The 25,941-nt window shown below is 36.0% G+C and overlaps 5 protein-coding genes across 5 annotated transcripts; 3 read left to right on the top strand and 2 right to left on the bottom strand.

Moving 5' to 3' along the window:
• Positions 1 to 720: 720 nt before the first annotated feature.
• LOC145628824 (aminopeptidase P2-like) lies at positions 721 to 10,941 on the bottom strand. Its single transcript, XM_081681237.1, has 13 exons — positions 10,535 to 10,941; positions 8,989 to 9,114; positions 8,284 to 8,403; positions 7,721 to 7,996; positions 7,122 to 7,294; positions 6,341 to 6,574; positions 5,795 to 5,946; positions 4,401 to 4,591; positions 3,276 to 3,384; positions 2,992 to 3,146; positions 2,603 to 2,695; positions 1,105 to 1,185; positions 721 to 957 (listed from the first exon to the last, which is right to left on the bottom strand). The coding sequence occupies exons 1-13, from the start codon at positions 10,853 to 10,855 to the stop codon at positions 886 to 888; spliced, it is 2,103 nt and encodes a 700-aa protein (XP_081537363.1). The 5' UTR covers positions 10,856 to 10,941; the 3' UTR covers positions 721 to 885.
• Positions 10,942 to 12,281: 1,340 nt separating this feature from the next.
• LOC145627578 (uncharacterized) lies at positions 12,282 to 12,836 on the bottom strand. The gene has a single exon (XM_081679946.1). The coding sequence runs from the start codon at positions 12,834 to 12,836 to the stop codon at positions 12,282 to 12,284; it is 555 nt and encodes a 184-aa protein (XP_081536072.1).
• A 107-nt stretch (positions 12,837 to 12,943) lies between these two features.
• LOC145626588 (protein AUXIN RESPONSE 4-like) lies at positions 12,944 to 17,704 on the top strand. The gene is made up of 2 exons (XM_081679042.1): positions 12,944 to 14,373; positions 17,008 to 17,704. The coding sequence occupies exons 1-2, from the start codon at positions 13,153 to 13,155 to the stop codon at positions 17,227 to 17,229; spliced, it is 1,443 nt and encodes a 480-aa protein (XP_081535168.1). The 5' UTR covers positions 12,944 to 13,152; the 3' UTR covers positions 17,230 to 17,704.
• Positions 17,705 to 18,629: 925 nt separating this feature from the next.
• LOC145628822 (F-box protein At1g55000-like) lies at positions 18,630 to 22,099 on the top strand. The gene is made up of 2 exons (XM_081681236.1): positions 18,630 to 19,060; positions 21,304 to 22,099. The coding sequence occupies exons 1-2, from the start codon at positions 18,653 to 18,655 to the stop codon at positions 21,679 to 21,681; spliced, it is 786 nt and encodes a 261-aa protein (XP_081537362.1). The 5' UTR covers positions 18,630 to 18,652; the 3' UTR covers positions 21,682 to 22,099.
• Positions 22,100 to 23,789: 1,690 nt separating this feature from the next.
• Positions 23,790 to 25,316, top strand: LOC145626587 (zinc finger CCCH domain-containing protein 2-like). The gene has a single exon (XM_081679041.1). The coding sequence runs from the start codon at positions 23,796 to 23,798 to the stop codon at positions 25,008 to 25,010; it is 1,215 nt and encodes a 404-aa protein (XP_081535167.1). The 5' UTR covers positions 23,790 to 23,795; the 3' UTR covers positions 25,011 to 25,316.
• The last annotated feature ends 625 nt before the right edge of the window (positions 25,317 to 25,941 follow it).

Raw genomic sequence — 25,941 nt, 5'->3', positions numbered from 1 at the left:
AGGTTGCTAGACAAAATTAATTGGGAAAAAATAGGGTTTTTTTTTTTTTTTGGGGGGGGGGGGGGGGGGGGGTGGAATAGGAAAAAAAAAAAGTGCTTCCAAAAAGCATTAGGAGTAATGTTTTGAGGTTATTTGTTTTAAGAAATACTTCATAATTTCGTAATGTTTTGAGATTATTTGTTTTAAGAAATACTGAGTATATGATTTAGGAGTTTTTTATTTTTATCTTTAGTATTTTCAGGTTATGTTATACTTTAACCACGTATGTTGCATAATCAACATGTGAATGTAATTATGAGGAGCTGGTGAGAATACTAACAATAGAAAAAGTGAAAAACACAATTAAATTTACAATTATACAAGGCAAAACTGTTTAACTTACGTAGTAATTTTGATCCATTTATGAATCTCAAATATTTGTTGTAATGTTCCCACCAAAATTATGCGCATGCTTTAAAATCACAAGGTCTCACGGCTTTTGTCATATTGTTTTTAGAAACCTAATTCCAAACTTGCCAAAAAAATCTAATGAGTCAAATCGAAATGATTTCGGATTATTTTGGTTAGATTCAAGGCAGATTCAGGTTTCTCTCGATAATTTTGGGTTGGGTTAGGGAGGCAGCCCTGCGGATTTAAGGTTGAAATCTGAATCTGGTTACACACTTACACCAAATAATTTCATAATAAATGAAAACAATAATTGAAATGGATGTCAGCAAGTGAAATAAAACATGAATCTTAACAAATAAATGGTGCCGAATTCTGTACAAGCACAGTATATAATTGTCAACCAAAGTGCACAGCATATTGCACCCAGCATTATGTACAGACGAGTACATTTTTGTAAAAGCCATGAGGCAAAGTAAAACAAGAAGCAGATCAGCTTCACTGTTTGACAAGAGGCCGTGTGTTTTCCCAAAGCCATTGACGTTCTGAACCATCCAGCAATGGTGACACCTGCAGTAGCAAAGACGACACAGCTCAATTAGTCAATTAGAATGACAAAGCTGGAGAAGTTTTCCCCCAAGGTTACATGCTTGGTTCTGCAAGCAACAGTTTCATTTTCATTAACAAGCATTGTTCAATATGCATTAGTAGCATTACCTTTTGCCAAACTTGGTCATGATAATCATTAAGCCAATCAACTTCAACAGCAGATAGTAAGGATAAATCGATCAATTTGCTCTGCATAATGCCATCACTAAACATTAGCTTCACATTATATTATGCTAGGAATATTCAGAATTTTTTTAATGCATTTGCCTTCCATATATGGATTTCTTAGTTGATCTAGTTTATTGGTAGTTTGAATTGGTCTAATAATGGGAAGAGGATCAACATCCAATAGACCAAGGTACTCCCAAAAGCAAGAAGTCAAAAAAACAGGTGAAAAGGATTCTACAAATAAAAAGTGCACAAGGATTTTAATACTTCTCTCTTGCTTCTTTATTTCCCAATTCTTTGTACTTTTACTTCTTTAGAGACCATAGATGCAGCTCGAAAAGATTGAGATCGCTTAATGAAGTCCACTTTATTATAGAGAAGAGACAATTGACAACAAGATAAAATGTGTCATGAACCAACAAGATAAAATCTCGATTAGGAGCTTCATTAAGAATTATCAAAGTAATAAGAGAGTTCAGAAGAGTCTTTGATTAAGATAAAGCCAAAAGTTTTCTTACAAGTTACAACGGTAACTTAAGGCTAACACTCTCCAAATAGTGACTTGAGGTCACAACTGTCCTACGAATTAACTCAAAAAATGCCTGCCTACCCCTTTCTCATCTCTCCCTCTATCTTTGTACATGGTTTCAATCCCTAGGATGATTCTAGACCAAGCTTTTGTCTCATGTGCACACGTGGCAGCTCTCTCTATTTTCTTTATTATTAATAACTTTGATGACTATTAACAGAATAATACTAGTACAGTAGTACCCATAATTCCCCTCCTTAGGTCGGTTCATTATAAAATGTCAGTATGCCTTCTACTTTAAATATTTCATTAACCCCCCACTTGACAATAACAATCCAAAAATGCTGAATACTGTCTGCAAATCAGTACTAGCATAGCTAAGAATCTCTGTTCTTGTAACAATAACAGGGGAAAATGAGAGGTCTCTACAAAACCACATCGATTTGACTGGTATACCTCTAACTAGGGCCTATTTGGCAAAAGTAGATGTTAGCTCTTGTACCTGCTTTCAGATATTGGTTATATAGGAAATTAGATGTCAAGACTGATTGTTGTAAAAGTTTGAGAGAAAAAATACTAAAATAGGACTATACTCTACCTACAACAACTAACTCTTTGCCACAAACTACTTTCTATTTAACTTTCCCAAAACAGTAGTTCAACCACTAAATTCTAACTTAAATCACCATAAAGAACACTATTATACACCTTTAGTTGGTCTAAACTCTTAAAACTATTTCACAAAATGTTACCAATCTGGAGAATATCAGTACTATAGCCATTCAGCAGCCTGAATTAACCAATGGCAAAATTCTAGTTTTGGGACGTTAGGTGATATGAAGATGTTGGCATCGGTGAATTAATACATGTTAACAATACTCATAATAAAAAAGCTCAAGATAGCAACACCTGGATAGGAACAAAAGTAAGCTTTTCAAATCCCAGATACGCAAGACCTCCAAAGCGGTTTGGTGTATCCATTTCTTTCACGAAAAGGAGGTTCTGCATGACAAAAGAAAGGATATCATTAGAGGCATATCATGTCTGTTACATAGTCCAAGTAACTTCAGAAGAGATTCTCATCAAACACCTCCTCTGTTTTTATTTAGTTCCAATAAAGTACAATGGAACACAAGCCAAGGAGAGGGAGCTAGGATGACAATTAAGAAATAAGCATACAAAAAGAATGTAAACAATGTTTATACTAACATTAGAGAGAGCAATGCAGACAAGCCAGAGACGGGGGCAAAAGAATCAATAAGGCATAAAATGCAACTTTAACAAAGATAGAACAGGACCTCAATGCGTATACCAAATGCATGATCTTCATAATACCCAGGTTCATTGCTAACAATCATGCCTTTCTGCAAGGGTGTCAAGTTTCCAAATCGAAAACTAATACTTTGAGGGCCTTCATGAACATTTAATGCAGCTCCTACACCATGGCCAGTCCCTGAACATAAAAGGGTCCTATCCTTTTAGCATAATAATAAATTGTCACCACAAGGATAGGAAAAAAAATACTTGCTTACAATCAGGAAAGACAGCCAGAGAAATAGAAGGTATATGTTATTGGAAGTACCATGGCGGTAATCAAGTCCAATTTTCCAAAGAGAAGAGCGCGCAAAGGAATCCAAAACAAAGCCAGGTGTATTTTCGGGGAATACCGCCTGATCAAGAGTTATATGACCCTGCAATGAAATTTAATGACTAAACTCTTCAGTGATTGCAGATTTTTAAAGTTTTAATCACCCATTAACAAAAGTTATAAAACATTGTATTTCATTAAATTGAAATTGGAGCATAAACAAGCTGAATCAAATGAATTTTTTTTTCTCAGGGAGCAATTTTTTTTTTTTTTTTTTTTTTTTTTTTTTTTTAAATGTTATAATTAAGTTCCTAATTGGTAGCCTCCAAGGCTCAAAGGAGAACAAGTAGAAAGCAATGACAACAAAACCACCTTCAGTATGAACATATCATGTTATTATTCACATGCCAAATTTTCTCCTTTTGACTTTTGACACTTGGCTTCCTCCTTGGATGCTAGGTGTTTTTGCCTTTATTGAAAAATTAAGAAATACTCCGTATAAGAGATTATGTTAGTTAGAAACCTAGAGTTGTAACAATATGAAGAAAAAAAAAAGTGTAAATTATGTTGTTTATACAATTGTTTAACACTCGAGTGTTTTCTCCAAAAACAACAATACTAAAAAAATGAGAGATGTCTATAATACAGACTAAAATAAAATCCCTTAAAATATACTGATTTTTAAATATGCTTATGAGGCTCTTATTTAACTCCACTTTTCTTTCAGTTGCATTGGTTTATTCCCTTTTTTCAGTAGAGGTAATGGAATGGGCCCCAAATGGAAAAGTTAGTTAACTTTAGATTATAGAAATTACTGTTTTCAACTTATTATACTAGATTACTAGTAGTATATTATTCTTCCATTCCAAAAATCTGGTAACCTTTACAATCAGGCAAGAGCAAAAGAGTTTCATATGTCACACTGCTTTAGTCAAGAGCCTGCATTTATCTTATCGTAAATGAATATTTAATACATATATCCATTTTATTTATTTTTTTTGGTGCGAGGAGCCTAGGCAATGGCCGGCAAATAAGCATAACAAATAACAAATAGCTAGAGCAAGTACACGTGTTAATTTCTCATAAAAGATGAATGGATTTGGAAGTTGTAATTAGCACCTGTAAAACACGAGTGAAACACTCTATTTCTCGAGAAGTAGGTTCACCAAAATGAACCGTCCTTGTTATGTCTGTTGTACCATCTATATATTGTGCTCCACTGTCAAGCAAGAAGAGTTTTTCAGGATCCACAATGCTGCAACTATCTGGTTCTGGTTTGTAATGAATTATTGCACCATTCGGACCAGAACCTGAAAGCCATTTTCCATGCATTTGGTAAGTGGAAAGAGCATTTTCATTAGCAGGATTGTTGAAAGAAAATGAGATTGAGAAAAAGGTAGCATTGATTAACGCTACACCGTTATAATAGTTAACTTTACATTTGATGAAATAATGCTTGTTCCTACACATCTTTAATAAAACTTCCAAGAAACATAGAGTGAAGTATGCTAGATGAAATTTTCAGGTAGCCAAAGTATCAGAATTCAAGAGAATGTTGTATTTTACAAAAACAAACTTCCTTAAGACCAAGTGGATGCATCAAATGGTAGAAATGGATAAGGTAACATGTCAACACCAGCAATTAAACAGATTGTACTAATATTAATTTCAAAATCTTATCAAAATGGTAACCAGCGTAACCTAGCAGCCTACATACATACAAAATACAAAGATTCACAAAACAGCGTTTTTTTTTCTTTTTTTCTTTGGGTTAAAGGTGGGGGAGAGAGGAGCCTGAGTCCACGATCCAAAGAAAGGGAGCATAAAAAATACAATTGCTCCAAAAAAGTAAAGAAGTGCAATCTAGATTACAAAACATAAAGAGAAAGAAGCTAGGGTAACCCTTACATGAAGCGCTTTATAAATACCATTTCCAGTAAATCAACAAAAAAGAACCAGTCATACATATACACAGGAAGCTGCAAAATCATGTTTCTGAACCAGGTTTGAAAGTTGGTCAAATACCCTTCTTGTCACTAGAAGTGAATTATTTAAAGCCAGTAGGACAAAATTATTTAAGCCAGAAGGACGAAATCCTACAAGGTCATATAAGCTTCTGCTTGACTGCTTTGCCATATTGCCTGGTATGTTATGGTGATCATAGACACAACAATATTCTTAGAAGAATTATCACTTTTACATCAATCTCAATTGAATTACTAGTTTGAGCCACTGTGTAACTTTAGATTGGGTATGTTATGATAGAACAGTACTGTGTCTACTACCACTCCTTTTTTTCTGTGTTTCCACAAATTAATTTATTTCTCACCTAAAAAAACATAAATCAAAATGCCTAACAATATAGCAGCAAAATTCACAAGAATTAAAAATAAATCACTCGTGTATTTTGAGGTTCTTCGCAATGACTTAATATAAAAAAATACTCAACAGAGTTGGTTAAAAGATATTTAAAAGGATGTAATTCAATAGTCAAAAGAACAATAGAATAGTACCACTTATAGTATCAAAACTTGTATCCACAAAACCATCTTGCTTGGAACGAAACTCAAGAAGTTTGTCTGACACTTCCACCTCTGTCAATGTCAGACCCTTGCTGATTTCAGCTTCCAGCCAGGACCAGAATTGTACTACAGCAGCTGCATCCCTACAAAAAAAAAATATGATTGATGTTAAACAGAAGGAATTTCACTCATTTAGTCATTTGTGCTCTCAGCGCATTATAAACTTTTGCACAAAAGAAATATAAGTGGGAAAAAAAATGCCAAAATGGATATGGAACATCATCTCTAACGGTGCATGTAAGCAAGAACCTGGATATTTACCTGCATGCACTTGAGAGTTGAGCGCGAAGAGCTTAAGAAACATTCTTTAAGCTCTCCCTCTTCACCCCTCTTATAGAAATGGCAGGATAAGAACAGACCAGAGTATGAAATGATTGTGCACACAACTACACATTTCCATGTACATGTGACATTGTGATGTGTATGCATTTGTATTCAAGCAACAAGGAGCACTGAAAGTGTGAAAAGTGAATATACCTTAAATGAGAATTGCGCATCCCTTCTATTTCAGCATGGTTTTTCAGTGCTTTTGCAAGGGAAATTGGGGAGCTCCTATACACAGCAGTTGCTCCATTAGAACCACCATTAGAGCTACCATATGACCTAGACTTATATTCCTTTTTGTTATTGGAAGCTGACTTAAAGGTGTTGGCAATAGCAGCATTTACAGTTGCTGTGTCGATCAGAAGATGAGCCCCTTCTAGTGCCAAACTGTAGAAGAAGAAACGAAACTCAAGACACCAATATAAAAATAGGTATGTTAAATCCAGGTATTCAAAATCCAACAAAGATGTTATATCACAAATGTTTTCAAGGATGTCTAGCAAATGCTTAGATTTAAAATCTATGTAAAAATCCCAATTGGTTCGTATCAATAGCTACCATATCAGAAAAGGAAAATCAGAATCCAGCACACAATTAAGTTGACTATATAGGTCAAAAACTTGGAAGCAAGTAAACTAGTTCATAAGAAATATTAAGTAATACCCCCAAGATTAAAATTAGAAGTATGTAGAAATAGTCTGATCTTTGCGAAAAATAAGTAGAAAAATCTACAACCCAAAAGAAACATGTGTATGCCTAGAACTAGAACTGCACCTATCTCCATTCTCCACAAATACAATTACAACAAGATGGAATACATAATATCTCGTGACAGTAGCTTCTTGATGACTCATTTATTTTAAAAGGAGGATATCTTCAAAGATAACATGCATATATATTGATATTTTCTGGTCTAACGTATATGCAAACTTACTTCTCAACTGCATTCAAGATTGAATCATAAGGTCTCAACTCTACACCAGCATTCTGCAAGTAACCCATCACCTCTGATGTGATTTTACTATCGTCAATAAATAACTTGGATTGATCAGTCTCCACAACCAAATATGCATACATAACAGGAGAATGAGGAATATCACTTCCTCTCTGCAAAAACAAAAAAATACATATATTAAGCATCAAAGGTGCTACTTCTTCTTGGGTTTTTTTTTTAAAAAAAATTTTAGTTGCAACATTTTGAAATTCATGGCTGTTTATAAAGTATAAAGAGTTGATATTTTTTTTTCAAAAAAAAACAAAGAGCTGATATTTTAGAAATATATATTGAGACAAAGCTAACAAGATCCCTTATTTTCCCCCCCTCAAAAAAAAAAAAAGATCCTTTTTTTTTTTACCCTTTAATTAGTCAAAGTAGAACGTGTGAATAGTGCACAAGTCAGATCTTTGAAAGTTAATAAATTGGAGGAAATTATATCTTTATGTAGCTAGGCCCCTACCCAGCCCCGTATAAAGAATTACCACAATTTTTTATTTCCCAAAAAATAGCAACTAGAGTAGGGTTGAGAACCTTACCAAATTAAGCAACCAAGCAATTTCGTCAAGCTTGGTAATCACCATAGCAGAACAACCATCATTTGCAAGCTGGGATCTCAACCAAGATAGCTTTGAAGAAACATCTACTCCAGCATACTTTAATTCATGCAATCTCACAGGTTTTCTTGGAGGTTGTGGCCTTGAATCCTTCCAAATTTCATCTACAAGATTGGCCTTGGACAGAAGAACTAATTCATGGTTCTTTTTAGATATATCATCTCTGAGTTCTTCAGCAGCATCAAATGAGAAGAGGAACTGTTCCCTTCACATAACCAAGATGTAGTGTCATGAAAGACCAGTCTAATCAATATAATTCTTAACTATGATTTACAAATGGGAAGAGAAGTAAACAAAAAAGGGAAAAGAGCACTTGCTAACCGAAGGATTTCAACAACTCCAAAACCATAAGATTTTGTATGAAAAAATGTCATATAACAATGAAACAAACAGTGCAGCGACCATAATATATGATAAATAAAAAGGAAAGAGTTCCTCAACATAGAAAAAGTCAGATACTGAACCAATCAAATCATTGGTCTTACAGGATCAATGCCAACTCTGGAGCCAGGTGTAAGCACGTCATTAAGCCACTCAGACATAGTGGGGACACCCATATTACCAGCACGCATGAGTATCCAATCAGAGCTCAGTTGCTTTTCAGCCTGATCATGACACAAAATGAAACAAATGAGGGTTGGAATTGTGATATAAGACCAACTGATAATTCATTTGCATAGCTTGCAAGTAAACTGACACAAGGTATCACCAAGAATCGCTGGTTACAAAGAATTGTAATAATAGAGTATGATAAAAGATTTTAATGTCTTATGTACAAATAGAGGTAGCAGCTAGATCGCAATGGTGCACCACCATCTAGATTTCTGAATTATTGGCAATCATGAGATTAGCACAGACTATGTGTTGTCTTCCCCCATCTCTCCCCAAAAAATCCCTTCTCCCATTCATTCCCCTGAGGTCCCTAACCATAGCTTGTTTGTCAAAACGGTTACATAAAAAAGTGGCACGGCAGAAATTGAGCAGTATGGCTTTTAGGGATAGTTGAGGACACGGATGCAGGGTAATGATTGCTTAGTAGTTAGTTGCTTACCCCGCCTTTTTAGCAGCAAATTAAGATTGATACACACATGTTGATCATTATGGCAACAGAAGAATCAATATTTTAAAAGGGAGGGGAGGGGGATTCCTGGAATTATCATGAAAAACAAGTAAACATTAAATTCTCCAACCTGCAAAAAGTACCGCCCATCTGTCCACAAAGCCGCTTTATCCTTTGTGACAACAGCAGTGCCAGCACTCCCAGTAAAGCCAGAAATATAGGCCCTCCGCATATAACATTCAGCAATAAATTCACTCTGCAAGCCAAAATCCAAGAATGTGACAATTTAATACAAGCTTACTACTGTTCACACCAATGGCAGCATTAGTCCAGCTTTGCCCAAAACAAACATGCAATTCTATATAGATTGGTGTTGTTAAGGCACTGCTACCCAAGTGTCTAGAGAGGCCTAGGCAGTGGTGGGAGAGGCAATTTTTTATGAGGCACACTTAAGCATAATAGGTGCATTAATTTCAAGTCTGCAGTCTATTAACACAAGGAACTATAATTTTATTTAAGTGCACTTCACTGCAAGCCTTACACATGTGCTTCACTCATGTTGCCTCAGAGCATCATGAGCCTTTTCAAACACTGATATTATGATATAGTTGCTAATGAGAACCTTGACTGGCAGCCGAAAATCTTCTTATCCTCTTTAATCAATCAAACGGTGAAAAGCAGAGTATAATAAGGGATTCAACCTTTAATAGGAAATCAATCAGTATAAAGAAAAGTCACAAGAATAATTAAGTAGCTTATTTGTTTTACATGGTTTAGGACTTTAGGTTTGGCCCTTCAATTCATACAACTTGGCAATTATTTTTTTTACAGCTGAACTAATGATAAATTTAATTCGGCAAAGGAAAACAACTCCAAACATGATAAGAATAAGCCCTTTTACTTTTAACACTAGACTTGGAGAATTGTATATCAAAGAAAATGGGAGTTCTTGGAAAGAAAAAAATAGAAACTACAATCATTTGGTTATGATTTATCCTAAAATATGCAACATATGACTTTTTTGGCAGTCTAATTATCTATCATGATAACTACTTTGAAATCATAAACATGGGATGCCATGGGATGATTTTGAACACCTTCTTTTAGAAGTTACCTCGCTCTTTAAGTCTCTATACCAACCGCTTCATCATTTCTTTCTCTTTCCTTCCCTCAATCTTTACCCAAAATCTATCATTTCTAATTCTAGATTCTACATGAAACAAATCTATAGCACCTCAACACATAACTAATAACAAACCAATTGAATTTTATTTACATCGTTTACATCACCAATTGAAAGAGATTGTGTTCTAAATATCCACATGACCAACTAAGTAAGCAACACAAATGATTTGGTGTAATGCCAACATGAAAGTTAATACTCATACTATCTACTTCATCATCATATTCCATTGAACCATTTAGTTTTAACATATCAACAACAAACCGTGGAAAACGATTTCTAGTACAACAACCATTACAAATTGATTGAAACCTCAAATAAATTCTAATTGAATTGCATCAATACAATCACTACCTTAATGTAATTTACATGCTCAATATCCCAAAATCTTACACTATAGCATCAAAATTGAATACCCAAAAGTAGAAAATACTCCAAACAACAATCAAATTCAAGAAAAACATCAAAAATTGAGATGAAGAAATCGAGAAACCTGGTGAGCATCCTGAGAAGGGATGATATAAGCATCAATACCAACGCCAGGCTTAGAGAAAAGCTCGCGCAATGCTCGGAGCTTTTCGTCGTGATTAGCACGCGCTTGCCGGAGTTTCCGGAGCTCCGACGAGGGTTTTGCGGAGAAAGTACTGCAGCATTTGATGACGGAAATGGCGGAGCGATTTGGGGAAATTGAAGGAGGGGATTTGAATTTGGGGAAGATTGAGGGAGATGAGAGAGAGAGAAAGCGGAAGTAGTTAGGGCGAAAGTGAGAGGGGTTGAAGGCGAGCTTTGCTGAGGAGAGAGATAGAGCTTCCATGGTTATGGAGTGAGGAAGGTGGAAGAGGAGAGAGATGATTGGGTTGGAAGATACTGAAGGCAATGTTTGGAGTGTATCACTGGATTGAGCAATGAGTTTATGTTGTGTTCAACGCTAACCCGACCCGCTTAATGAATGTGTTATGTCGTGTTGACTCGTCTAAATATTTTTTAATCAAAAATTGTTGACACTAATCCTTTTTTTTTTTTTTTTTCCTGCATCTAATTCGTGCTTAAAAAAAATAAAAAAAAAAATCGTGTCGTGTTGTAACGAAAAATGTTGGCTTCATTTAAAGTATTTATCATAGATTTCAAAAATAATGGGTCATTTTTCTTAACCGAGTTGATTTGTGTTGGAATTCTCAACACCTAGCCGACATGTTTAATTACATGTGTCATGTTGACCCGTTTAATTATACATGTCGTAAACTCTTTTGTCACTAACCAGAATTTCTCGTATTTGATTCGTAACGTGTCAACTTTTGCCAGCTCTAAACTGAACCTAGCTAATTCTCAAAAAAATTAATGAGGTGGGTTAAGTTTAACATGGATGGTGCCTCGAAAGGAAACCCGAGTCGAGGAATAGTGGTCACATGAAGCTTTTGGTTTCTATTGATTTGGAAGTTGTCGTTAAAATGCTAGTGGAGGAATGTTCTTTTAATTTCCTTTACATTCACATTTTGTGCAAGTGTAAAGCTATCATTATGCATCAAGGTTGGGAGATGAGGATTCATCATTGCTACATGGAAGCTAATCAGGTGGCAAATTGGTTAGCTAACTTTGGAGTAACTCGACTTAAAAGATGGTGATTTTTGGAGCGGTCTTGACGATCTTCAAGTCGTTTTATTGAAGGACCTTAGTGGCGTTGTTTATTCCTAGGAATAAGGCTTAGTTTTGTTGGGGTTTTGCTTTTGTGTTTTGATTGTTTTGGTTTTTGCGTTTTTTTTTTTTTTGAAGGGTGGTTAAGGTCTCACTTTACGGTATTACTAAATTTTAAATGGATTACACGACGGTAGTATTTATTAATCATGGTTACCCTAATCCTTCACTACATTAATTAACCTACACTACTCTTGATCAATTATATCATCACTCCACCGGTCCAACCACATAGCCAACTCTTGTCCAACCCACCACCAACGACCACCTAGCCAAACACCAACACCCACCCATCGACAATCACCTACTAGTCTACCACCCACCACAAATTTCAATACTCCGTACTTTTTTGTTTTTTTTTTTTTTGAGACAAAACCCCAACGGGGATTAACTTTCATTCATAGGAATATCCGAGCTCAAAATAGGAGCAATACACAATTGAAAATTAGAAACCCATACCCTTCTACCTAAAGCCCATGGCGAGTAATGAGCAAGCTCATGCTCTACTTTATTGCCTTCCCTATGAACAAAGCTCCAAATAATACTCTCTAAGGAGTTACATAGATGAGATGTAAATTACTGCAGCCTCTCTCTTGTGACTTCAAAGCGTTCACCAAGCTAGCACAATCACTTTCCACAACAATACGACGAAAACCAAACTCCACCGCAGCCTTTAACCCCAGCAAAAGGGCCATAGCTTCGCCAGTAGCTGGCTCCCACCTCTCCACCATACACCAGGCCCCAGCAAGGAGAGCTGAGCCACTGCTGTCTCTCACAATCGCACCAGCAGTCGATCCCAGCCCCTCCACCGACCCTCCATCAACGTTCAGCTTGACATAATTACCTTCAGGAGGCTTCCACTTGTTGCTAGCAGCCCTGCTAACCACACCGACTTCCCTTTCTTCCCCTTGTAGCTCTTGCACTTGCTTTACAACATACTCCATAGAACGCTTAGGGTCACAAGCCTCTCCTTCGAAAACCCACTTGTTCCTAGCAATCCACACGGCCCAGCAAAGAGACATAAATAAACCATGATCACGACTCGGGAGTTTTTCAATACATGACAATGCCATATCCCCAAAGCTAGTAAAGTCACCCCTCATATCAAAATCAACACCACACTCATCCCAAATTAGCCTAGCTATAAAACAATCACGCAAGCAATGAAGCTCAGTTTCGTATAGAGAGATATGCTAAAATTATTTTTAACGTATTACTCATTCAAAAAAATTGCTTTAAAAATCTTATACTTTTTCCAAAAAAAATTCAAAAAGTGTTTTTATTTTTTGTTCCCTATGTGCTATGACACCCGTTACCTCGGATGCATTTGAATCTAGATATTCCCGAAAATAGAATTCAAACACTCACTTCGATTCATTCTTCCTCTCACTAAGCTCAACCCCTGTAAAGCACTCAACAATGGCGATCATCACTGAACACGAAGACAACCAGAATAACCAACCATCTTCTCCTTCCAAATCCAAACCCAAACCCAAACCAAAATCCAAATCCAAACCCAAATCAAAACCCAATCCTCAACCCAAACCCAGAACCCAAACCCAAAACCCCTTCATCTTCTGGTTCTACTTCACTGTTACAATCTCTCTCATCACTTTCATCTTCGTTTCTCTCTCCTCTTTCTCTTCCCCTGATCCCAAAACCTGGTTTTTGAAATTACCCACAATTCTCAGAGATCATTATTCTAAAGGGAGAACAATCAAGGTTCAGATTAACCCTAATGAACCCCCAATTGAGGTATTTTCTTACTCCCAAGGTTCTAGAACTTCTGAAAATGTGTTGATTGTTCATGGGTTAGGTTGTAGTTTTTTTACATTTAAAAGGGTAGTTGATGATTTAGGTTCTAATGGGTTTTTTGGGGTGGCTATCGATTTACCGGGTTCTGGGTTTTCGGATAAGACGGTGGAAAGAGAGATTGAGGTTGTTCGTGAAGCTGGGGTTTTAGAGAAGTTTTCAGAGATGTATGAAGAGATTAAGGAAAAGGGAATTTTTTGGGGTTTTGATAATTTGATTGAAAATGGGCATCTTCCTTATCAAGAGGTTAAAATTCGGGTTTCGAAACAGAAGATTGTTGAGCCATTGGAATTGGGATCACAAGAATTGGGTAGGGTTTTGGGACAAGTTATTGATTCAATGGGATTAGCCCCTTTGCATTTGGTGCTACATGATTCAGCTTTGGTTATGGGAGCAAATTGGGTTGCTGAAAATGCAGGGTTATTGAGGAGTCTTACACTTATTGATACTATGCCTAGGGGAACAGCATTGCCCTTGTGGGCATTGCAAGTGCCCTTGATTCGGGACGTGGTTTTGAGGGTTGATTCTGTGTTTGGAAGATTGATGGGTTCGTGTTGTTCGAAGTCGTTTCAGGGTTCGAGTTTGGAGGCTCATAGGGTTCTTTTGAAGGGTAGAGATGGGAGGGAGACAATTGTGGGAGTGGGGAGGAATTTGAATCAGAGTTTTGATTTGGCTCAATGGGCTAGTATGGATGGTGTTAAGGATTTGCCAATGCAAGTGCTTTGGTCTGGTAGTTGGTCTGAAGAGTGGAATGACGAAGGTAAACGTGTCGCTGAGGTTGTATCTCAAGCAAAGTTCAACAAGCATTCTGGTGGGAGGTGGCCTCAGGTAGGATCTCAGGATTCCTGTATGAATTGTTTTAAAGTATTGTTCTTTTGCTTGAATTTTTGCTGAAATGTTTAGTGAACCATTTGATTGTTAGAACTGAGATATGCAACATTAGATGAGCTGAAAATGCTTTTAAGGGAATAACACATTTTATTCAGTCATAAACATTCTTAGTTTTTGAATTCAAAATCATGATATCACTGGAAAGACTGTCAAGTAGCTCTTAATTTCATCTCACCTCACATTTGGATCAAGTTGAGAAGATTTTACAGTGACATGGAATTCTTTGTATAATTGAATTTTAGTCACACCTCATTCACATTCTCTCAACTCTAAATTGGGACATACAGTTCCTATTTGACTTCTCCAAGAAAGTAAGTGCAGTGGAATGCAATATCATAATGTATTACTGTGTGAGAAGTAAGTGTAGATTGTCCAGTCAAGGTGTCAACTTTTAACGTTAGGAGTTCGATTATGGACTAAACTAAAAAGATATTTAATTGCTTTCTCTGAAGTCTGCACCTTGCCCTTTATGAGATGTTGCCAAAGCAGTTTTCATTGATATTGATGACTATGCTGTTCAAGTTCTTCATTTTGCATCAAACTAGCCTTGTCCAGCACTAGTCATGGGATAGCATATGGAGACTGCAGCTTAGGTCCTTAACATTTAAATTTTATCTACTCTTTGGACCTATGTAGCATGGAAACAAAAACAAGAAACAAATAGGGGAAACATGAAAAAATAAAAAAAAAGAAACATGGCAATGTCAAGATTGAAACATTAAGACAAAGATATTTGCTAGAAACACAAAGTTATCCCTTTTTTTTTTTTTCTTTTTTTTTTTTTTTTATATGATAGGAAAATAAATAAATAAAGAGAAAGTAAAAGTATTTTGTTGGGGCTTATATTAGTTTAATGAATATGTCATCTTGGGCCCTTGGGGCATTAAGTATCTTTAAGGATGCTACTAGGTAGTCATTTGAGTTACTAAAGCTTCCAAATTTCTGAAACAGAAACAGGAAATGTGGCCTTCATGAGAGTTTTTGTGCTTCATAACCTTTGGGTATTTTGCTGTTTATGTGGAATAGCAGTGAACACCCTCATCAATGTCTAAGTAGAGTCGATGTCATTGTAATTTGTTCTTGTTGCTGTCTAAGTGCCCAATTTCTTCTCACTAAAACTGTTTTCAGTTGTTATGGTTGGGTAGGCTTTCTGTTTTTATTTTTACCAAAAAATGTTGCTTGTCTTCTATCTTGGGCATGTTTTGTTTGAGGCTACAGTTTTTAACTCTCGCATGTCTTTCTGCTTCAATTATGAACTCTTATCTTTATTTGTAATAAATAGTATTGTCAAATTAGAAATTTAGATGATATAATTTTGTATTACAATCGATTCTAGACCCTTTCCATGAATATTTGTTTCAAATGATTTGCCTCATAAATGATGACAAATCTAACATTTACTTCAAGGATCATGTACAAATTAATCCATGAATTATCATAAGCTGGCAATCTCCACTGTCCAGAATTCCAGCCTAAAGCAATATATCCTGGAAATATATTAACATAAAAGTTGTTGCTGTATGAAATTCTGTTGCTCTTGATGATCTTGGTTTTCTCTTTCATACCTTTGACCTAAGGGGTACTGTCATATTTTTTACATGAGACTGTTTCGCAAAACTTTAATGTGAGGTAAAAAAAAAAATCTATCTGCGGAAATTGTAGCACTCCACTCATCCCTAGAAGTTACCAGGTCGCTGATAGTATATTGTTTGCTGATAGCAGTTGGTATTGTGCAGCAATAGACTGTTGTAAATTGGAGACAGTTCTCAGGTTTGTTTTTGGCCTTCTGATTATTTCTATTTTCAGGGATTCTCTTTAGACCCTATTGGTTAATTATGATCACATTCTTGTGATTGGGTCCCGTTCTTTTAAACATTATTTTGGACTTGGGGAGGGTCAAGGGAGGCTTTTTTTTTTATAAAAAAAAGGGGGGAGGGGGGGTGTTGTGTTGCGAATCAGACCACCGCGTGCTCATAACCTGATTAGAATTTGAGCTATTTAACTTATCTCTCTGTCTTTTATATTTTAAAACCTTTTGCTTTGTCAAATGCAAATTTTATGTGCTCTGATGACTATTAAAGTGTTCAATACATGTTCTTGACAGTCTTTGAGTGGGTTTGACAAATTGACTCCACTTATGCATAAGATTAAATAAGTGCATTAGAAATTTTCTGTGAAAATCTGATGATGTACAAGAATTATGATGTAATTTATAATTATTCTTACTCAATAGAGAACCTACATGGAGTGAGAGAGCCAAAATAAAGCCATACCAATATACCATACATTGTTTTGAAAAAGGCCCATATGGGTTAATTGACCAACGGCCGCCTCATGGCATAGCCTTTGCACCATGCCTTAATTTTTTATCTGGGACAAAAGGTAATGCTGCCGTGTCATGATTCCACCATGTCATGATCCTGTGCTGCTGGCTGCCCCAGGACAGCACATTTGTAGCACGGTCTTGTGCCACCTTTAGTTATGCATTGCTGGTCTTTCTACTGTAGTTCTATAGAAAGCTTAGTCAGTTATTATCTTTATTTAATGTAGTGTCTATTGTAATTATTGCAGGATGACACTTCAAGTGAGGTAGCTGAAAACATCATTAGTTTAATATCTTCTCTACCAAAGACCGAAAGAAAAGCTGATGATGAACCTTTGCCAGAGCATATTCAAAAGATGCTTGATGAAGCAAAAAGTGGAGGCAGTAATGACCAGCATCATGGTCATGGCCATCATGCAGATTACATGGATTCCTACGGTCTTGGTCAAGGTCATGGATGGGGAATGTGATCTTCGACTCATCCTTAATTTCTGGTAAAAATATGATACTGGCCATGATATAGTTGTCGAAACCAACATAAACCTCAAATATTTGCGAATATGAAAGTGTCTTGGATATGGCCCGAGTTAACTAATTGCCAAATTTGAGATCATACATAGCAGAGCATTGACATGCTAGATAGTGGGTTTCTTTTTTCTAGATCCTCATATCAGTGTACTTTGATTTTTTTTTTTTTTTTCCATCTTGTTTTCTTCTGTTTCATATTTGAATTTGTGCTTGTGATTTTAGTAGTTTACCGGGCTTCAATTTTGTTGATCTACTCGGTTTTCCAGGTTGTTGGGTATATTAGATTTCCCCTGCTCCTGATTGATGTAAGGGATGGTAGGATGTGGTATTTTCAGGTTGTCGAACAGTTTGTTGTATAATGAGCTTGTATCTTCATATGTAGTGAATGAAATTAGTGTTTTTCGGTTTTGTTTTTCTGCTTTGGTATGCTTCCAAATATTCAATGACTTTGATCACATCTTATTTGTCAGCTACACTTGCTGAAACTACTTCCATAATAAACAGGAAAACATATCATATAAAAGTGCTACAATGTGATCCAGAAAACCATTTGAAGAAGCTTTGATTCCTCATTTCTATCATTAGCCATCAGTAACTTAAGGCTCTAGAAGCCATTCTTTAATCCTTATCACAAGTTCACAACATTGTACTTGTATGGTTTTTATGTCAATAATGTAAGTCCTCTCTAAACATTTCATTAAAAAAGAACTGAAGAAGCTTGATTACCATCCCTTAAAATTTTCCCTACTTAAAATGAGTCCCCCACCAACCACACCGAATTTGCTCGATTATAAGAGAATGTCTGACTATATTTGTTTATTAACCTATTCTAAAAGTAAATCTTTCCCTTACAGTTACACTTGTTATTACCTTGTGAAATATTTTTCCGTCTTTTTTCGTTTCTCTCTTTTCTTTTTTATATTATATGTACTCGTATTTTATTTGTAGTTTGATAATCATATTTCATATTATAAAAAATATTTAATAATTGAGCATTACATATAATTTTAACTTAGTATTGCGCAAAAAGTAAGTCAACCAAAAATTAAAAAATGACCAACAAGAGTACGTCAACTTGATGTCGCTTAAGGAGTTAAGGGAGGTCTCGGATTCGAGCCTCACCGTATGCAGAAATTCTTGTTAGGAGACTCATCCACCATAAGTTAGGTGTGCTAGCCGAGTCGAATCCAAATGTAGTCTGAACTAAGCTCCGGTGAACCAGGTGTACAACTTAAAAAAAAAAAAATTGAAAAATGTATGAACACTTCATATTTTAGGCACTTCGTATCTAATCTCTTTACCACTTATTTATTTGTCACATAAACAAATTCTCAAAATTTCATATCAAATCAATTTATCAAAAGAATGGGGTGTTGTGGAGATGAAGAGGAAGACAACCTCCTCCACCAACCCCTTATCTCATCGGAAAATCTCGAAATCACCGCCAAAACCACCGTAGAATCCACCATTTCTCCGATGAATTCACACTTTTCCGCCTTAATTTGCCGCGACATCCTCCGAATCATCTTCCAGAAGCTTCCGATCGCCGACATAGCTCGCGCTGCCTGTGTTTGCAGGACTTGGAGTTCCGTCGCTTCTGATAGGGACATTCAAACGACGTCGTTTAAGGCGCCTTGGAAATTGAAGGAGATTGTCGGTGATCCGATTTCTGGAAGTTTCTGGAGAGATAATAGTTTGAATAAGTTCGCTATTTCTCATCGTATTCGTAGCGGTGATTCCGTTGCTAGCCTCGCTGTCAAGTACTCTGTTCAGGTTTTGTCTCTCTTTCTCTTTATTTGCTTCTTTTGATTTGTTTGATTTGTTCTTGTAAATTGTGCATACATTAACTTAATATTGATTACACTGGTCGACGCGTGATTTTGATGCTCATTGTTAGCCCTCGAGGGTTGTGTATATCAAAACCGATTGTGTATGGATTAATTGTATTGCCAATCTAGTTAATTGGTTTCTTGTTAGGATTTGATGATTTTTATGAATGGCAATGGTTTATGAATTGCTTGAATAATGAATAATATTATTATTATTATTTGAATTTAGTGGTATACTTAAATTGATTTAGTATAGACTGATTGAGTTTTTATGTGTTATGAATGAATGTGTTTTGGAAAATATGTTAAAAAGATATGTGGATTGTGGAGGGAATTTTGATAAGGTTGTAGAATGATGATTAACATGAACAGTTAGTAGAGAGATTGGTTTTGATAAAAATGTTGTGCTGCTTGAAAGTCGGTGTGTTATACTGAAAAAGATCATTAATTTAATAAAAGAAAGAGTGAGAAATGGCTCAAATTTGTGGAGGGTAGTGTGGTTCAGTTGCAAGCAGAATTCGTGAGCTTGTGCACTTTGTTATTGTGAAGTGTGTGGAATCGCGAGTATCTTATTGAAAGTAGATTTGGGTGCATACTTTTTTTGGCTTTTGTTTGTCTTGCTGTTTGAATGGGCACCTGGTACTCTGGTAGGTGATTATCGCTGCACATTGTGGAGGTTCAAGGCTGTAATGTTTAGGCGACGGTTGGGGCCTTGAGAGGAGCTTACTTAGTAGTGTAGTTTGTATGTAAAGGGGATGTCTTGTGGCAATTGATAAGAGTTAGGATTTTCTATGATGTTTGCAAGAATGGATATTTAGTGAGGTTAATTAACAGCAATTGGCAGTTGAGATAACTTTCTAGCAATTATGCTGAAATATACACCTGCTCAGTTGCTCCTATTAGATTCTGTTTTAATTTATCTGATAAATGTGGGCTTACTGGTTTCTTGAACCAGTCCAGACTTGAGCAATAATCAGCTAGATAGAGATTACGATACCATCTTCCAATCGCCAATTAGCCATAGCATAGGTTATGAAAGTTTCCTAGATGGTTGGTGTTTACTTCGTGGAGCTTTCAAAGTGATTTTTGCTATTGTTTTTTGTTTTTTGATGGGCATTCCATGACCAGAATGGAAGATGATACCCTTAGTCCTTAGAGCGTGACCATATATGTATAACCTGTTTACTATCTTGAATCTCAGATATCATTCGACCTTGATTGTCTTCCTTTGTTTTCTTTCCCATAACTATAAATGTATGGCTACTGTCTATTCCTTAGTTAGTGCTACTTTTGTGGTATTACATTACCAGTTTACAATGTGGGAATAGGCCCTTTTGCCAGTCTTCTCTCTACTTGTCGAGTAAGTGTTTTTGTGTGGATCCTTGAAGAAGCAGTACAGAATTGAGAAAATTTTGATAGGAGGGTGATTAGGGTGGCAGTGTTGCTGTTTTGATGATCGGATAGCGAGTTAGGCTGGTCATAGATAATGCAGTATAGCATGGGATAAACTCCTCCGTAGGCATAGATGTTGTTTGTAGTCAAGACCTCTAAGCTTGCTGGAGAAGTGATGACTTTCGGAGTATATTGAAAATTGAAAAGAGCAAAGTTAATTTCTGTGGAGTAAAGTTCTAGTAAGTACATCTTATTGGAATGCCCTCAGATGTATATGAAATAGAGAGCATTGTGCAATGGGGTTTCTGAGCATTGAAGGATTTATTTAGATCTTGGTATATATTTCCATGCTACTCCTTGTGGAAGCTTTATCCCATGCATACTGTTTCCTGGCACTCTGCTCTTTTGGTGTGTCCCATGCCCTCTAATATCCAATGTACCTTATACATATGTTTGATAAAATGATACCTGCCTTCCAGGGGCATAACTATTAGCAAAAAGGTTATGGGGCGCATCAAATCATGTAGAAGAAAGAGAAAGTAGGTTAATTCAGAGGATAGAGAGAGGGAGTGGAGAAGGGGGGATGAACTCCATAAAAGGGCAAAGCTATTATTACACATGCTTTTAGAAGATAGTAATTACAGGACATACACCATTATAATTACTTGCACCATTATTTATTATTGGGACTTCTATGACCGGAGTGCCTTTTCCAGTTTACCATCTTTTGTCTTGTGGAATAAGTGCTTGACATATGTGCTGCAGTTGGTGATTTTATCTATCATGGACATTCAGGTTATGGACATAAAACGACTGAACAACATGATGAGCGACCATGGGATATATTCAAGGGAAAGGTTGCTCATTCCTTTGAGCAATCCAGACATCCTTATCAACAGTATATGCTACATAGAGCTTGATGTGTATGCAAATAGAGAAGCAGCAGTCTTGTATCTGGAGGGAGGTCCACCTGAGAATAAGTTTAGCTGCTCCACTAGTAGAGCAACCTCAGAACTGGCTAAGAAAAGAGTGATCGAATCTGTTAGGAGGAGCCTGCAGGTCGATGATGAGATTGCTCGGTACTATTTATCTATAACCGATGGAGATCCTCGATCTGCACTCTCCGAATTCTCTGAGGACCTTAGCTGGGAAAGGCAGACTGGTTTAGCCTAGTCGAACCTTCAAACAGAAAGCTAGCCATTGCTACAGCAGAAGGCTTGATCACATTTTATATGAACCCTTATTGTCAGTACCTGATTTCGGACCTTGAGAGGCTTACTCGCAAAATTCAATATACAATAATTTCCATAGTCATTGCTGCGCGAATCTGTTTGCCTAAGATCAGCTCTAAATGGCAAGTAGATACCATATTGCTCAAATTTGTAAGTTTGTTAGACTGTAAATTGTAAGTTTCTAGTAAATTAAGCTGGCTTTGCCACACAAAATAACATACTATGATAAGGCCAAACAAATATTCTGTATAGTGTATGCATTTACTTTCGTACTAAGTAAGCAGTAATTTGGTTGTATTTGTTGCCTAGAAACTGTAAAATTAAGATATGGAATTGTGTGAAATCTGGGTTAATTCTTATACTGTAGTTATCTCTTGAGAGCCGCCTCTTTTCCACCACCCAGGAATAGAGCACATGAAAAGTACTCAAATACAAGCAAAGGTAATAAATTGCTGATGAGAAGAAGATTATGATTGCCATTTGCCAACATTTTTAGGAAACGACAAGTTTTTACACCATGACAGCAGTGACCCCTGTTTTATATAGAGTAGCAACAATATAAAAATACTCCGGCCAAATTTAAAATTAATTGTCACACTTATTATTATTGTTTTTAATCTTTTGATATGAACCAACTATATATTATACGAATTACTTTGAGGAGTTTGATCTATCTCTGATACTAAAAGTTACTCCATCCGTGCTTAAATTATATTTCTGTTTTTTTCTATTATATTTCTGTTTTTTTCTATTATGTGAGGAATAAATGCTAGAAATAGAAATGTAATTTAGGGATGAAGGGAGTAAGAATTTTTATGTTTTCTCTCATTTAAATAATTCCTCCTATCTCACCTATAGAAAAATATCCATTTAAGGAGTTTTAAACTTCTAATATTAAGCTAATCAACTCATCATACAGATAAGGGTGAGCAACACAAGGTACACTATCAAAATTTCTTGGAATCAAAATCCAATCTATATGTAAGTTTTTGGAAATGAGAATTGGGGCCAAAATCAAAAGTTGCAATAGGATCAGAAAAATAAGAATTGGAATTAGAACTATTTGATACGATTATTTATATACTAGAATAAAATAATAAATATAACATTTTTTTTAAAAAAAAAATTACAAAATATATGATTTAGATACTTAATCAATTTATTATTCTAATTAGATGAAATTTCTTCCTTTTTCTATCTTTCAATTTTTTAAAAAAAAAAAATTTGTTCCATCTAGTAATATTAAACTTTTTATTTGTAAAGTAAACTTTTTACCTTCACGCTGTAAAAATATATGACAAAGACACGAAAGATTGTTATATACACTTAGGTATACCGTATACTCAATTACTCATGAGTATTTTGTTCGCATTTTGATGTTATTTTTTATTTAATCATCAAAAACTAACTTTAAATTAGCTGAGTGTACGATAAATTCGGATGTATATAATAAATTTTACAAAAACAGACATTAATATGAGCATTTCTTACTAAGTTTAATTTTTAACTCTTATATATAGCCCTAACTGGTAACATTATCCTTTAAAAAGATGATTGAGAATTGAGATAAGCCTAAGAAAATTAAACTGAAACCAACATTTTATCTATTTATGAATACAAAAATTACGGTAAAGCAGTAGAAAGTCAAATTTGGTACGTCGTAGAGAGTATCGTATCACAGTGATGTACCAAACGAGCACAAGACAAGACAACAGGTAGCGCAGCAGATGGCTTAACGTGGTACAATGCTATGTGATGCTGCCACATACTTGTTTTTGCATGCTCTTTCCTAATACTATTCAGCCACGCATTTCTGTCACCATACCTTCCTCCTTCCCTCTTTCTCTTCCCTCATTTTCTCTCTCCTCCCTTTTTTAAAATTTAAATAAATATACTCATTCACTCACCATTATCTCTTTATAAAACCACCTTTCTTCCTTTCATCCCTCTTCAATTCATTCACCACTACATACCCTCTTCTTAACCCCTTTTTTGGTTGTCGTAATAATTGTTGTTTGTAAAAATATTTCTTATAATTGAAGATATAATTTTGTGATGGGGAGTGTTTGTGCTGAGCACCACCACCATTACAAGTTCCACTCTTTGATTTCGCCTAAGAAAGCCCTTCAAGACCTTAATATTCCTCCTAGGAAGCTCCTTTCTCGCCGAAGCGACGCGTCGTCTGCGTCGTCTTCGGATTATTTCTCGCCTTCGTCTGAGGCGGCTGCTGCTATGCTGCATAAGTTTCTTCCTTATAATAGTAATAATGGTGGTTCGTCTTCGTCTAATGGAGATGGTGGTTCCGATGGTGGAGGAGGAGGTGGTGGGTTTGACCCGGATGATGACCCGTACTCTTCTGACGAGTTTCGGATGTACGAGTTTAAGGTGAGGAAGTGTACTCGTAGTCGGTCCCATGATTGGACCGACTGTCCGTTCTCCCACCCTGGGGAGAAGGCTCGTCGTCGTGACCCGAGACGGTTTCATTACTCGGGGACTGTTTGCCCCGAGTATCGCCGCTCGGGGAGTTGCTCACGAGGCGATGAGTGTGATTTTGCTCATGGTGTATTTGAGTGTTGGTTGCACCCCGCGAGGTACCGCACTGAGGCGTGTAAGGACGGGAAGAGTTGTAAGCGTAAGGTGTGTTTCTTTGCTCACTCGCCTCGTGAGCTTCGGGTCCTTCCCGCCGAAGAGGATGGGGACGAGAAGGATGGTTGCACTCAGCGAGGAAAACAAGATCAACATCATCATCATCATCATCATCAACAACATTGTTGTAGGTATTGTTGTGCACTTTCTCCTACTTCTACTTTGTTAGGATTATCCAACTTCTCCCCACCAATGTCACCCATGAAAGCGGTCGGTGCACGACCGCTTTCTCGGTACTCGGACCGAGTGTCTGCATGTGGTAGTAAGGGTCTTAGTTATGAGGATATGGTGATTGCTGAGCTTTTGGGTTCATTGGAAGGTATTAGCCTCAATGAGGCCATGAGCCCCAACAAGGCTAGTCATGTTCAAGGACATGGTCATGGTCGCGGTCTATGGGTTGATGTGGGTGGTTACGAGTCGGGTTCAGGTATTGTCCCTGGGGACGAATACCAACAACAACAAGAATACCACCACCAACAACAACAACAACAACAAATGCAATTCTCTCTTTCACCTTCAACACCAATAAGGAACCATTTTTTCAATGCCAACAACGAATCCGTTGTTGGCGGTGTCATTGATGAAAGTCCGGACATCGGGTGGGTAAATGATCTTCTAATGTAGATGTTGTTTTCTCTATATATAAATATGGATCAAAGATGAATGAAGATAATATCAAGTGATAATAATTAATAATAATAAAAATAAGTCTATGTAAATAACTTAGACGGATTATGGATGTTATTTTGGTATTATGATGATGTGCCTTCTAGTAGGAAAGTTGTGTATTGAAGATAGACTAGAAGGGAATTTTCTATGTAATATTTTTTTGTGCTTCATCTTTATTTAGATTTTAATTAATCCTTCGGATTTGTATTTTCATTTTTCCCACGAATTTCTATATTATGAATATTATTATTATTATTATTAGGACTACTTTTCCAATGTGTATGTAACAATAATGGGTGGATTTGTAACTTCAATATTTCAATGCTGCTTTATTTTGTTGGCAGATGTAATGTTTATGGTGTGTTTTGCATGGTGATGTCTACAAAGTATAAAAATGGTTCATATTTTGTAATTTCATGGCAGTTATAATAATGTACTGTAATTTATTTTGTGATTTCTAGTAACTGATTTATGCAAGGTAAAATATGATCAATTTTACTTGTATATATCAATGGGTTTATACGAGTTTTATCACATGAATAGTAAATGGGACAAACAAGAATGAACATATATAGTACAATTTGGTTGGTAGATTTGTGCAAATGATCCAATTGATAATTAATTACAGTGTTGTTTATAAATTTGATGATAAAGTTTCTGATTTTTGAGAGCATTTATGAAAAATGTCCAAATGATTCAACAGTTTGCTTATATATCTACAATAAAACAATTATCATGACAACATAGAATTTTGCTCATTTGTGTAAATGACATATAGAAGAATAATCTGAAAGTATGTGCTTCAATTGAGTTTGCATCATTTATATGTGCTTCAATTGAGATTTTGCATCATTGCAAGAAATTGGAAAACCGAGGTCGAATCCAC

Source organism: Chenopodium album, chromosome 4, assembly GCF_948465745.1.
Source record: "Chenopodium album chromosome 4, dcCheAlbu1.1, whole genome shotgun sequence".
NCBI classification, from domain to species: Eukaryota; Viridiplantae; Streptophyta; class Magnoliopsida; order Caryophyllales; family Amaranthaceae; genus Chenopodium; species Chenopodium album.
This window is presented reverse-complemented; position numbering and strand designations above follow the sequence as displayed.

Excerpts from the sequence above, each read along its gene's own strand:
- LOC145626588 (XM_081679042.1), top strand. The coding sequence starts at position 13,153 with ATGGCGATCATCACTGAACACGAAGACAACCAGAATAACCAACCATCT. Across the intron at positions 14,374-17,007 it reads CTGGTGGGAGGTGGCCTCAG|GATGACACTTCAAGTGAGGT; the intron begins GTAGGATCTCAG and ends TAATTATTGCAG.
- LOC145626587 (XM_081679041.1), top strand. The coding sequence starts at position 23,796 with ATGGGGAGTGTTTGTGCTGAGCACCACCACCATTACAAGTTCCACTCT.
- LOC145628822 (XM_081681236.1), top strand. The coding sequence starts at position 18,653 with ATGGGGTGTTGTGGAGATGAAGAGGAAGACAACCTCCTCCACCAACCC. Across the intron at positions 19,061-21,303 it reads CTGTCAAGTACTCTGTTCAG|GTTATGGACATAAAACGACT; the intron begins GTTTTGTCTCTC and ends ATGGACATTCAG.
- LOC145627578 (XM_081679946.1), bottom strand. The coding sequence starts at position 12,836 with ATGAGGGGTGACTTTACTAGCTTTGGGGATATGGCATTGTCATGTATT.
- LOC145628824 (XM_081681237.1), bottom strand. The coding sequence starts at position 10,855 with ATGGAAGCTCTATCTCTCTCCTCAGCAAAGCTCGCCTTCAACCCCTCT. Across the intron at positions 7,295-7,720 it reads TTGCTTGGTTGCTTAATTTG|AGAGGAAGTGATATTCCTCA; the intron begins GTAAGGTTCTCA and ends TTGTTTTTGCAG. Across the intron at positions 6,575-7,121 it reads ATCTTGAATGCAGTTGAGAA|TTTGGCACTAGAAGGGGCTC; the intron begins GTAAGTTTGCAT and ends CTTCTTCTACAG.